At 42.1% G+C, this 13,086-nt stretch overlaps 1 protein-coding gene across 1 annotated transcript in view; it reads right to left on the bottom strand.

The window, feature by feature from the left end:
• Nucleotides 1-5,112: 5,112 nt before the first annotated feature.
• The window catches only part of SPATA5 (spermatogenesis associated 5), a 165,981-nt gene continuing 158,007 nt past the window's right edge, over nucleotides 5,113-13,086 (bottom strand). The window contains exon 16 of the mRNA XM_027891130.1: nucleotides 5,113-5,424. Coding sequence (XP_027746931.1) covers nucleotides 5,248-5,424 — 177 coding nt within the window. The 3' untranslated portion in view covers nucleotides 5,113-5,247. The remainder of the gene's footprint in view (nucleotides 5,425-13,086) is intronic.

Genomic DNA, 13,086 nt, shown 5'->3' with positions numbered 1-13,086 from the left:
CCAGAAAGGTAGTTTAGCTCTCAGCTGGGATAAATCACTGTCTGGACCATCTTCCAGTATCTTTCCAATGCTTGCCAAGAGTGATTCCACTCCCCTCATCTTTAAGTTGGATGAACCCAAGCTCTACTGCCACGGTTTTCACACAGGCACGTGCAGACAACACACTAGCCTGAAATTTTGTTGGAAGGAATCACAGAATCATTTAGGCTGGAAACAAACCTCTAAGATCATCCAGTCCAACTGCTGGACCCACAATCTGTTTGAGCACTGGCTCCACACTAGTTCAAGGGGAAGGAATGTCATCTGGTTGCCATTGCCTCCTCTTGCAACACCTGCGCTCTTGCTGGAGGCCTGCCACGCAAACACAGAGCGGGGCTCTCTCCCCCTCACCACAGAGAAAACACACATCTCCTTTCTCCTATCAGGGCTCCGGAGCTGTTGGATTTAAGCCTGCAGGGAAGAATGGCACCATTTAAAATACTTAACGCACAACGTATAAAGCCCTGGTGGAAACGCGTGGCTACAGAGAAGATTAATGAATGAACGGGCAGCAGAAAGAGCAGACGCAAACCCCAAGATTAGGAGTAGGTTTCAGCTGAAATATGTGTCTTCCAGATGTTAGCCTGCCACGCAAAACATGCCCAAGTACAACTGCAATCCTGCAAGCCTCTTGCACCTATTCCCTCGGGAAAGCTCCTTATCAAATTGCACACATTAGATCACCTGCGGTGTTCTCTTTCATGCCAAAGAAAATACAAAAGGCACCAGCAAAAGCAAAAGACTTTGGGGTTCACAGGAGACGAAAATTATTCCAATTCACTACAACTATAACATTAAATACAAAAGGGTCACAGTGTAAAACCAATTTGCCAAAAGTACCTCTGCTCCCACAGCAAGCCACTTCCCACGGCCCTGACTGCGTCAGCAGGATTCCTCTTAGAAGAGTGAGGACCACATCTAGTTTTATCCCAACTTTGGGATCACAGGAAGCAAGGCAAGTTCTTTATGCCTGCTTTTCCCTAATTCTTCCAGGGGCCTTTGCCAAGGTTGTGATGGTGGGTGCCTGCCTTCCAGGCACGTGCGTGACCCCATCTTCCAGGTACAATTCCTCCTTAGTTCTCTCCTACCTACCACAAGATACTGGGATACCACAACATCCAGGCACTGGCATTTCTAGTGCTGGCAGTACCTTTTCACCCACCAATCAGTTGTTTTCTCTGTCAGAGCCAGGAACAACCAAAAGCCTCCAGGGTGAGTCCCTTCGCAGGCCTCACACTCACCTGTTGCAGAAGGCTCTCTTGCCCACAAACTTGTATCCATCACTGAACTTCATCTTTCTGGGCAAAACACCAGATTAACACCTTTGGCTTCCTCTTTCCCCGCTCTCCACAGCCCATCAGCAGAGTTTGAGGCCTCCTTCACCAGGAAACATCACCCCCAGCCTTCCCACAGCACTAGTGGACAGATGCTCAGTTACAGGAGCATTGTGTTTGGCACGTGCCCAGTTTCCGAAAGGGAATCACCACCCTCTGACATTTAAAATGAGTAAAGAAGCTAAAAGGAAAGAGCCAGCACACACAAACCACAAAAAAAAATTTCCACTTTAAGGACATAATGTTTGAAAGGGCTGACAAGTCTAAATTTAATGATTTTGAATAACCACCACTGAAAACGATCTTTATTCTGTCCCTGATGGTTTCTTCCCTCGCACCTGAGCAGAGTAAACTGTTTGTTCCGCTCTCCTTCAGAGACTGCAGGAAAACTACCCACAATAAACTTCATTCTTTTTCCAGGATTAAGAATTGTATACCGTACGTACAGTGAAAATCTGTTTTATGCATTAAGGAGAGAACACAGGACTGATTTTTTAAATTTTTTTTTTTTTTTTTTTAAGGGAAGACATTTTTGAATTTTGATCATAAATATTCTCCTGGTCATTTTTGGCAAACCTGTCAAGAGACATTTGATGCCATTTTGCAAGACGTTCTCATTGGAGGAAAAAGGTAGATTCTGTGTTTAAACAAAATGTGCATTGGAAAGCTGGATTTAAAGGTAACAATTCTGCAACTCAGGCAGTATTTGGGCCAAAAACTGACTGCAAAAGATAACAGCAGGCAGCAAAAAGACTGTGTTTCTACAGAACGTAAAGAAGTCCAGGAAGTAAGTCTCAGTTAAAAAGAGGATGGGAGAAAGATAGATGTTCTTCTCAGACGCCTTCTCTTCTGTTCACTGAGCCCTGATCACTTTATTAAAATAACATCTCACAGAAACACCCAAACAACAACAGGGATTAACCCAGCAGCAGAGAGAGATCCCCTCACTCTTTGATTCACTCTGCAGCACAGAGGTGTTCGGGCTTACACGGCCTCACACTGCAAGAGATTTGACGCAGAGCCAAGGCACGATGCGTTCAGTAAAACACACTGTGAAAAGTTCAGCTCTGAGCTAAAACCCACTTGTTCAAATGACAGGCCAACAGGAGATGCCTCTGGAGTGCTCTGTCCTACAGTGCCCTCATCAGTAAGTTCCAATGAGAGGCTCAGGGTGCAAAAGCTCTCGCCGAACTGGATTATGGAAGGATTACAGTGATTTGACCAAATCGTGTCTTGACCAAAAATGAATTTTTGGTTATTTTTGCAGAATTCTGATAAGTGAGTTTCAAGTTGCTTAGCCCATGATAACAGCATCCTGTCATGGGGAATCATCATACCTGTCTTTAAATCTCAATTTATCAGTGGCTTGGGAGGGACTAAGATCCTGAAAGGCGTCAAACTGGCAAAGTTTCCCGAACAGAACTTTTGGGAACAACAGACACCCAGGGACTTCAAAACTTTGTCACCGCCTGTTTTTTTTTTAAAGAATACCTTACTCAAAAAAAAAAAAAAAAAAAAAAAAAAAAAAAAAAAAAAAAAAAAAAAAAAAAAAAAAAAAAAAAAAAAAAAAAAAAAAAAAAAAAAAAAAAAAAAAAGTCAAATTCCACAAACTCAAGGGTAAAAAGGGGATCTTCTTGCATCCAAAATCACTTTGGGCAGGTAGGTATGTACCATAAATGTGGTACCATGTGGGTGAGAGAATAAATATTTGCAGGGATGAGTTTTTTTCCCAAGTCACAAACAACAGACATAGGCCAGCATTCTGTCCTAAACATCCTACAATTCAGTGTGCAAAATTCCCTCTGATGGCAGCAGGAGTCCAGAAATGGAAAGGGCAGCCAGCTCTTACCCACCTCCCTTGCAGCTTCTCAGTTCCCATTCATGCCTTGGTGCATGTTCCCCATAAATCTGAGCGCTTCCCAAGGAATGGCCACCTCGTTTTGCTACTCATACAGAACATCACAGAGTGTTATTTTTAGGCTACAAAATTACAGACAGAATTCACTATTGGCAGTAAAAACTGCAGTCTCTCTTTACTCCCTTCAGGAACAGACACTGGAGTAAAGTGCCAGGGGATAAAGGTAGGGCATTTAATTTTTGGAAACATCAAAAATGTAATGGTTGTGATAAATGGTTCACATCCTGAACTCCAAGCTGGAGTACAGAGAATTTAGAAAAGAAGACTAAAGTAGCTTCATTTGCAGTCATGATCTCCAAGGTAAACTTTTCCCCTTCATAATTTTCTTAATTCCCTCTGCCTTTGGACTATTAAAGAGACTAACAATGAAAAAAAAAAAGAAAAAAACCTGCACATAGATCAGCTGAACTAAGTAAATGACCTGCTTTTCCTCATCCCTTAATCCTTGTCAGTGATAGTAAAATTACATGCTAATTACAGAAACAGTAGGTTAGCATAAAAGTAATAGAAAAGTGGTCATTTAAAACCAGCAGATTTCTACTTAAAAGCTACAAATTGTGTATGGTGTGGGACTAAGTAAGGAGAGGAAAAGCCAAAATCAAGGGGAAGAAATTACTCTTTACATCTCATACTGATAAGAAAATATAGTAGAAATATCTCTTTGATATACAAATTCCTCATAAAATGATATAAATTTCTAAACAATTACTACTCTCTCAGATTTACAGATAGAATGGCTGCAGGAAAGAGAAGTCTTCAGAACCATCAATAAACAAATCCAAAAAATAACCTTACCTAAAGCCTGAAATGTCATTTCTTGTTTACTTCAACAAATAAAAGGAGGAGTTGAGTAAAATTTTGACCTGTAAATTCTTCTACTTACCTGCGAAACACCAGGAAAATACAGAGTTACCCATTGGATTTTAGGTTCTTGTCTCCTTTTTTTTATTATGATTCATTTTTTTTGAGGTTTGGATTGGTTTTGGTTTACCTTTCCCTCTACTTTTTATGCCTGGAATGGAAAAGCTCAGTCTTTCTGTTGTGGGGAAGAAAAAAATGGATATTAGCTTGCTGAATTGCATTTCATCCCGAGTGCAAGAGTAGAGAGCCCACAAGGACCTGTCACCGTTTCAACAGACAAAGATATAATTCAAAAAGATTTTATCCATCCCCCAAGTATTTTGTGGTCATTTATAACGGTTTTTGCACGGAGATTTTCTTATTCCTTAATTAGGATTCATTAAAGTGGCCAGCTTTAAATTACCAATCAACATGCCTGTTTATTTTGAAGGAAACAAACATCAGCAACAAAAATCTTTCGCTGTGGGTTCAGGTTAGTCGAGGGATGGACAGTTTTTAAGGTGCCTTCTGGCCAGTAGGTCTGAACAGGAGTTGGTTAAGACCAAAGATAAATGTTTGGCTGTAATCAATCAGGATACTTCAGCTTTATCTCGCAAAGCCTGTTTGGCAGCTTTGCTGGAGATCATAAATCAAAAGATTCGCAATAATGTTCAGCATTTTTTGTAGAGAGGCCACTCCCCGGGTCTCTGCCTCCCTGGGATGGTCCCTGGGACTAAACTGTCGCTGAGGCAGGAACAAATGAAGACAGTAATGGCACTTGTTGGTTCTCTCTTTAGGGCCCAGAAGCCACCAAAAATTCAAAATTTGATATTTAAAAAAAAAAAAAATGGATATACACTGAGATAAACTAACTTAAATCAGCAATCTTACTACCTGTAAAACGCAGTTTATACCGTTGGAATGGTAAAACATAAAGTTTAGGACAATATCTATTACACTCAAAACTTCCACACGGACATTTATTACAACAATTCTGCGTTTAATCAACTTTGGATACTCCACTCGCCCTCAATACAAAATTCTTTGGCTTCTGACAGCTCTACAAAGGAAGTTTGCTATTCACACTGTGAACAGGGTGTGTGTTACATTTGCCTTTCAAAGCGTGTGCAGTCCACTCTGCTGCTGATAATCTGCATAGAACTGGATTAACGAGTCGGGAATCCTCGGGGTCACGACACTCAGCGCGCACCGAAAGTGCCGTCCCGTGATGGACTGGGCATGAATGTCCTCCTGGAGAGCCAGAAGAGCTGCTTCTCGACAGACTGCTGTTATCTGCAAAGAAACAATAAAAAAACACAAGCACTTAGCGTTGTTATTATTGTAATTATTACTATAAAATGTATTACTTGAAAGAAAGAAAGCAAACACAACACCATCAACACACTCCAAACGCCAGATACTCACAAGTGGAGCTTTTCCAACTTTTTTTTTTTTTTTTTAAATTTATTTAATAAATGAGGTTGTGGGCGATTAGGACATCCAAGAAACAGGATATAGCTCGAAACTCAAACCGCAGTAACATTACATTTCATATAACAGCATGTTGCAAATTAACTGGCTAATCGTATTGCCTTGTGCTAAACTCCCCACAACACCTGATAAATTCAAACCCCAACCACCAGCCACGCGTTTTTCGGTCCCCAAAGTGCAAGAGCAGATATTCCCAGGCTCCGTGGGCGCTTTTCTTTCTCAGCTTTGCACTGGGAAAAGAAGTAAAAACAATTAATTCCAAAAGGGAGGCTCGAAGGAGACGGGTGTGTGGAAGGGGAGGAGGGTTAAGGTCTCATACCCTGCAATGTGTTTTTAAGCTCTCTGGACTTCAGACAGCGGAAACAGACTGATGCCAGTGTCACTCCAAAGACACATTACTGTGGTGAAAGGAGCTTGTGGAATGAAAAGAGATATTGTGATTTCCAGTGCAACAGGGAAAACAGTGATTGATATTGACTGCTGCCTTATATCTGTAAATGAAAGAGCCAGCTGAAACACATTTGTCCGGCTATTCAGCATATTTTCTCTGTTTGTTCACTTACTGAAAGGAGTTCCCCCGCTTATGCTCTGCTAATGGTTGCCAAAGCCGTTTAGTAGCTTTTTAGGGGATTTAGCAGCATGTTTAGGAAGCTTTCACAAGAAAACACGCATGGATTTAGATGGCTTTGTCAAGTTACAACAATATTACTATTAGTTCTGTGCTGTTCTAATGAGCAGCGAAGCTAAACACTGCTGTTACGCATTTTAATGCTTTTCAGGGCTTCAAAGACAGCCTAACAGGGAAGAGTAGCGTTGAGATTTAGTGCCCCAGCTTCTCATGGAGATAAGGAATACATCATCTGGAAAGTTAACGGAGGGACCTTGGTCTTTCTGTGCAGGCTTTTCCCCAAGCAGACAGTGGGACTATGTCCCCATCTCTAACACGACTGTTAAGCTACTTGAAGAAAAAAAACCCAACCCTTCCCACAAAATGAAGAGACCTTTAATTAAAAAAAAAAAAAAAAAAAACAACAAACCAAATGCAGTACAGCAGGTTTTGACCACCCTGTTCTTCTCTCTGAGACCATCAGCCATCCACAGCATCAAAATGATGCAGCAGGGTGTCACTAACAAGATCTCTTGTAAGGAGCTGCTGTGTCTTACTGAAGGAGAAGCCGAAGGAAACACTGCCAAGTTGGCAGATCCAAAAACAAAGGGACACTGCTGTCAGTCTTATTTCTTCTCGTTTCATTTGTACACTGAAACACCCAGGAGGAAGTTGCCCATAACATCACAGGTCTGATGATGCTCTCATGTTTTCTCTACACTCTGACAACACTGTCGGCAACTGTGATGATAATTAACCTCCAAAGGATTTTTTTTTGTTGTTGTTTTAATTTGATTCTCAAAGACCGAACCATAAGTTCTGTGATAACTGAAAACCACTAGATGTGAGGAAGCAGCAGAAAACTGATTATTTTTGGCTTCTCAAAACCATTTCAGCTGTTTCTAAGGGACAACGAAAGAATTTTAAGGCATTAATTACTGTTCTCTCTTTTCCTGTCTGCACTCAGAATTTTTGTGGACTAAATCTTTTATATGTGGTTGAGCAATAAACAGCAGGTATTGTGGTACAGTGTTGAAAATTTGAGCCCTCGTGTCTGGTCACAGAGTCACATGGTGTTGTTTCCATTCCTTGTCTAACTCAGAGGATCAGGTTTCTGAGGTAAGAGATTCAACAAGACAAGTTTGATTATTTTTCTTTGCACAAGTATGCAAACTTTAAAAAAAAAACAAAAAAAAACCCACAACCCTCCTCACAAGCATTCTCGCTAGCTGGTAAAGCTAAATCACTCGTGGAAAGCAAACACAAGTAGTGGTGTAGCCACAGTGACATGAGTGAATTCATCTGGTGAAATCTGCCAAGTTATTGGCCTAAGGTCACTGGTTTTTCACGGATATTTCTTGTCACAGTCACATTAGGACATTTCTTACCAGGTGGAGCAACTGAAGGGTTTTTAAATGTTATTTCTATAGATGGGGTCAAGTGAGGCAAAGAGGGAAGGCAGCAGAAGGGGCTGACTGATAGCAAAGGAAGAAGACCTGTAGCTTTGCAGCAAGGTATGGATCATTCCCAGGCCTAGCAGCACCCCCAAATCCAGAGGTTGCATCCAGATCACCAGTTTTAAAGCCTTGCAACAGGCCTATCCTCAATGAGTTTGTCCAATGACTTTCTTAAATAATTTCTCCTTTTGGCCTCCACAACATCATCCTGTATTAAATGTCACTGTCTAATCGCGCCTTGTACAAAAAAGCACTTTTGTTTGTATTAAACCTCGTAATTTCAGCAAGTGCCTCATAATCCCTGTGTTATGAGAATGGTGACTCATCCGTTCTTCTCTGTTTACTTGCCCTACACTATCAACGATTTTACAGAGTTTTATCTCATGCCCTCAGTCAAACCTTTGCAAGCAGAAGAGTCCTCAGGGATCTGGTCCTTGCTGCTGCACGACTTGCCCATCCTTCCTCCCATCCCATGTTTATTAGGGATTTAGGTTGAACAGCCTCTGCCTGACTCTGTAAATGAAGGCTGAGAGCCAGCATTACCTATCTGCATTAATTCTTAATGAATTTCAAATGCAAATACAAGAGATCACCATTTTTACCTTTTCAGTACACAAAAAGAAAAAAAAAAAAAAAAAGACAAATAAAAGCGCAGTCTTTTGGATCTCTGTGTGTTGTGACAAACAGGAGTGATGTCCAAGTCCTGTTCCAAAGGCAAAACTGCAGCTTGCTGTAGGGAAGGACAAAATAGGTATTATGACTGCATCTGAGTACAGAGTGGCTGTCAGCACCCACTGCTAGGGCAGAAATTAAGAAATTAAGTGATTGTCAGAAACAACAGTGATTACACAGCACCAGACCAGGCACCAGGTAATTAAGCTGTAACTACACTGTGGGTGCAACTGCAGCAATGAAGAGCCAGCCAGGCAGGGTTGAGCGCTACTGAAATCGGTGAGTACCACAATATCCCCTAATTTGATCATGATTATCATTATAAATGAAAGATTAACAACTAGAATTCGCATTTTCAATGAAGTGAGAGCAAATTACTGACCTATGCATTCATCTGCTGTCTGCAGACATCTGTTAGCGTGGGAATAATTTTGAATTCATGTAGGAAAAACAGTATATTATTTTTTTAAAAGGACCGATTTATCATCTGTAGTGCGATGCTTCAAGATCAGAAAATAAACAACTAATTTCGAATCCTGCTTCAAAGTCAAAAAGACAACAGTACCAAGCTGTCCTGGGAGGGAAACAGAATTAAACTTTGCTGCCTGAACCACACACACACAGATCGGTAAGAAGCGAAGCCACACATAAGCTCACAGCCACAGTGCAGACCATGATGAGTCCCCAGAAGATATGGATTTACACCTAGTCGTTCCCTTCTTCCCCATTTCACTCCCAGCAACAATAACATGCCCGGCGCCAGTTTCTGTTCCCTGAACAAACAGCATTCAGCATAACCCATCTTTCTCCCGAAACCAATGGTTACATTGGCTGATTCAGCCCGGCCGATTCTCCCCCATTCTGGCATTAAGCACCAACTCTTTCCAGTGGACTGAAAGTCCTTTTCAGCTTCTTTGTATTTAAAGTGCTCTAAATAGCTCTAAAGAATCTTAAAAAAAAAAAAAAAAAAAAAAAAAGGAGGGGGGGAGGAAAAAAAGAGAAACGAGCTTCTGTGTTAAAGCCGTAGGTATTTTCAAGAAAGTGGTTTTGTTAGCGCCGAGTGTGCTGGGAACACCTGTGAATGTGGGGTTTAATTGGGCTGCAGCTGGTGTCGATTGTGTGCCCCGTAACTGGCAGCCACTGCCTGGCTGTACATTGTGTTTCATTTTCCTTTTTCCTTCCTTTTTAACTTGCTCCTCCACCCCGCCAGTTAAAGTTGTAAGGGATTGTGTGTGTAAGAGGGATTAGGAGCCTGGAAACAGAATAGTACCCTGGGGGTTGTGAATAGCGCAAATTGGGGCGCTTCCTGGATGAAAACTACCTGCGAGGCTGAGCGCCCATGCGGTGCCCGCCTGCCAGGCAGCCTCAAAGGGAGGCTGGGGAGAGGTTTGGGAAGTTTGCTTTCCCGCTCAGCTAAGGAGAGATAAAAGCTTCATACATGGGAGTTTTAAAAGGACATGAATAACTCCTGGGCCAGGACATCTGTTTCTCACTCAGGCGAATTGTTACCCGCGTCAGGCACTCCCTACCCCCCCCACCGCGTCAGGAGCCGCTCTGTGAGATCGATAGACACACAAAACCAGGGAAGTCGGAAAGCTTTCAGGACCCAGGGCCATCACCTGATTGAGGGAAAAGGTGGGCATGGATGCCTTTCCTAAGTGAGAAAACAAATCAGGAGAAGATGCTCCCTCCGCAGGCAGAGAGTAGCTGGGAAAGTCTGCTGGCTGTATTTTAAAATTCACATAAGAAATTCAATGCGACCCCAGCAGCGCCCAGCTTCCCACAAGGGATCTGCAGGAGGCTCAGCGCAGTGCTGGGCAGAGATGTAAATACCTCGAGGTCTGTGCCACCCCCAGCAGGTCACTCCTGCTCAGAGTGTGGGACCCCACGGCCCTTCTTTCCCCCTTCTCCTTTGTGCAGGCACCACCCGCTGCCGGCTGCGGCTCCCACCCCGCTCTTGTGCTGGCTCCGGCCTAAGCTGGCCCTTTCATTAACTGATTCAATGCACCAGACCATCAGAAAACTAATCCAGAAAATAAAAATACAAGCCTTAGCTTGCTGCTGGGGCATTGAGGTGGGCTCACAGGGGGATTTGACAAGCACCAGTCGGCACGGGAGGAGTGGAGAGCACAGCCTCTTCCTCCAGGGAATGGAGAGATGCTGAGGAGGCCTGCCCTGGGTAACACCTTTGTACAACGGGCTGCATTTAAAGATAAAAATGCTATTTTACCATGTTAAAATTATATATATTTTTTTTCTCTACAATGGCTAAACAGAGAGCGTTAACTGCTGCAAGGAGGAGTTTTTGAGGTATCTCAAAAAAGCTTAAGTTTAATACTTCTGTCGTGTTTCGGCTTTGCTGTTTCATGTATAAACCCATGAAAGACAAGATAACACGGCTTTTTTCTCTTCACTGCTTTTTTCACTTCTCTGCACAGAGAAATTCTTACAGATAACTACAAAATCTTGTTCTCTACAGAAGAAAAAGTCTCCAATACTATGATCACCCTATGATAAATTTTGGTCTAATCTTTGAAAGACAAAGAGATCCTGCATGTGGATCTCTTCATTCCAGTTAATTCTACATTCTGTAGATTTAAACGGGATGGATTCTAGAATCATTAAATGGTTTGGGTTGGAAGGGACCTTAAAGACAACCCAGTTGCAACTCCCTTGCCATGGGCAGGGACACCTTCCACTAGATCAGGTTGCTCCAGGCCCCATCCAACCTGGCCTTGAACACTTACAGGGATGAGGCATCCACAGCTGCTCTGGGCAAAATTATATAATTATACATGTGGGCATGTTGCTAATGGAAAATAATCTCTGATTATTTATATCATAATCTGTGATTATTATATAAAATGATAAGGTATATGAGCATAATGCTTTTCATACAGTATCCACTCAATCCTCAGATTCATGTACTGGACCTTCCATGGGGGCTCTGGAGTGAATTTACTTAGTTGCTTAGTTGGGCTGTTGCTCCATAAAGTTTTCCCTCACAGGCCACACAAGTGCCTCAGTGAGCCAGAGGATTTTAGATCTCTAAGCAGCTATGTTTTAAAATGTTATTAGTTTTCCTCAAGCTAAAGCACTTACATCTATATGGCTCTGTATTTATGGACACTGCCTTGGAACAGATGAGTTTGTATTGCAGCCACCCTCTGCAATGAGAGCCTACAATTAGATATTAGTTTTTATAAAAGCATAGACTTCCTTCTGCCTTGTTTATTAAAGAGACATTCAATATGAGCAGACATTGGATCATCTATTTTAAAACTGAGGAAGCAGCATCTCGGCAATTTTCAAATGAAAAGGACATGTATTTTTTTTTTTTTAGCAACCTGGTCTTGTGAAAGGTGTTCCTGCTCATGGCAGAGGGGTTGGAATTAAATGGTCTTTCAGGTCCCTTCCAACCCAAATCATTCTGTGATTCTATGATTACGCGTATCCCACATCTTTGAGCAAACGATCTCTGCCTTTTCTGATTTCTTAAATGTTAAGGACATGTAATTGAACAACAACAGCTCCTTTAATTAAGTCTTTAAAAAGTGACCTTAGTCCAGAACAGTCCACCCCAAATCTTCACTATTTAATGCACCATTTGCTTATTTGTGTAATTTTGTGGCCTGATGTGCATGTGGGTGTCCACAGCTTACCTGAGGTGCTGCACGGGGACTTAAAGCTGCTGTGCCACCCGAACACATCTGATATGACCAGGATGGTGGTTCCCACTCAGCCCTTTTCATGGCAGCTGCAGCAAAGGCCAAGTTCTCCTTCTGCTCCTTCCTCCTCTCAGCTTGGAGGTCCAGGCTTCAGATTCACCTGGTCTACCTGCTGTGGTCATCCAGTGCCACAAAGCCTGGGGCTGAGCCAGGCATCTGGCTCTTGTGGGACAACGGCATCATGGCAACAATTAATGAGAAAGAACGACAGCAAAATGCTGCATTTAATTGCTCTCACAGTACCAAAACCTGAGCACGGGTTGTGCCTGGGCAGCAGATGGTATCCCCATGTATCAGTAGCTCTTATTATTCTATAAAGCTTAAACACGCCCAGAGAAGGGAAAGATGAGGTATGTAGCCAAAATTAAGTGTATGTATCATAACTACAGCACATGATGACAGCTGAAGAGAATAAAGCAGAGCTTTCAGTGGTACAGGCTCAGTGTCATCACACATACCTCTGCTCATCCCGACATGTTCTAACAGAGCGAGGCTTCGACTCCATCTGCAAGCTTTCTTTTTTCTCCTTTCCATTCTCTTAAAAAATATTACTAGATGTGGTATCCTTCCAAGCAATATATAAAACATGTAAATTCCAATTTAACTTTTGCAACTACAAGCCCAAAAAGCAGCTATTTTCCAAGACGCTCTCTGTCGATATGGCTCCCATCACTTTGGCAGAGACATGGCATAGCTACACCTTTCACAAAGGAATTCCGTAACAAAACGAGTTTTTACATGCTGGGACTAAATATTTTTAAACAGCACTCTCTGCCAACTCCAAGTTTCAGCTATATTTGTGCGACTGAAAAAAAAAAAAACAAAAAACACCTAAAAACAAAATCACACACATGTTTCTGTACAGGATTAAACTGCATTTCTGGTTAACCTCAGAATTATTTCATTTTTATATAAACATTTAATGAGAAAGTTTAACTTCTTCCCTTCAATGAGGAAAAGGAAGCCAAGCCACTAGAAAAACAGAGTCTTTCTATATGTG

Source organism: Empidonax traillii, unplaced genomic scaffold, assembly GCF_003031625.1.
Source record: "Empidonax traillii isolate 1590-97213 ecotype Southwest subspecies unplaced genomic scaffold, ASM303162v1 scaffold310:size1162954, whole genome shotgun sequence".
Lineage (NCBI taxonomy): Eukaryota > Metazoa > Chordata > Aves > Passeriformes > Tyrannidae > Empidonax > Empidonax traillii.
Note: the sequence above shows the minus strand (reverse complement) of the source record. Positions and strands in the feature narration are given on the sequence as shown.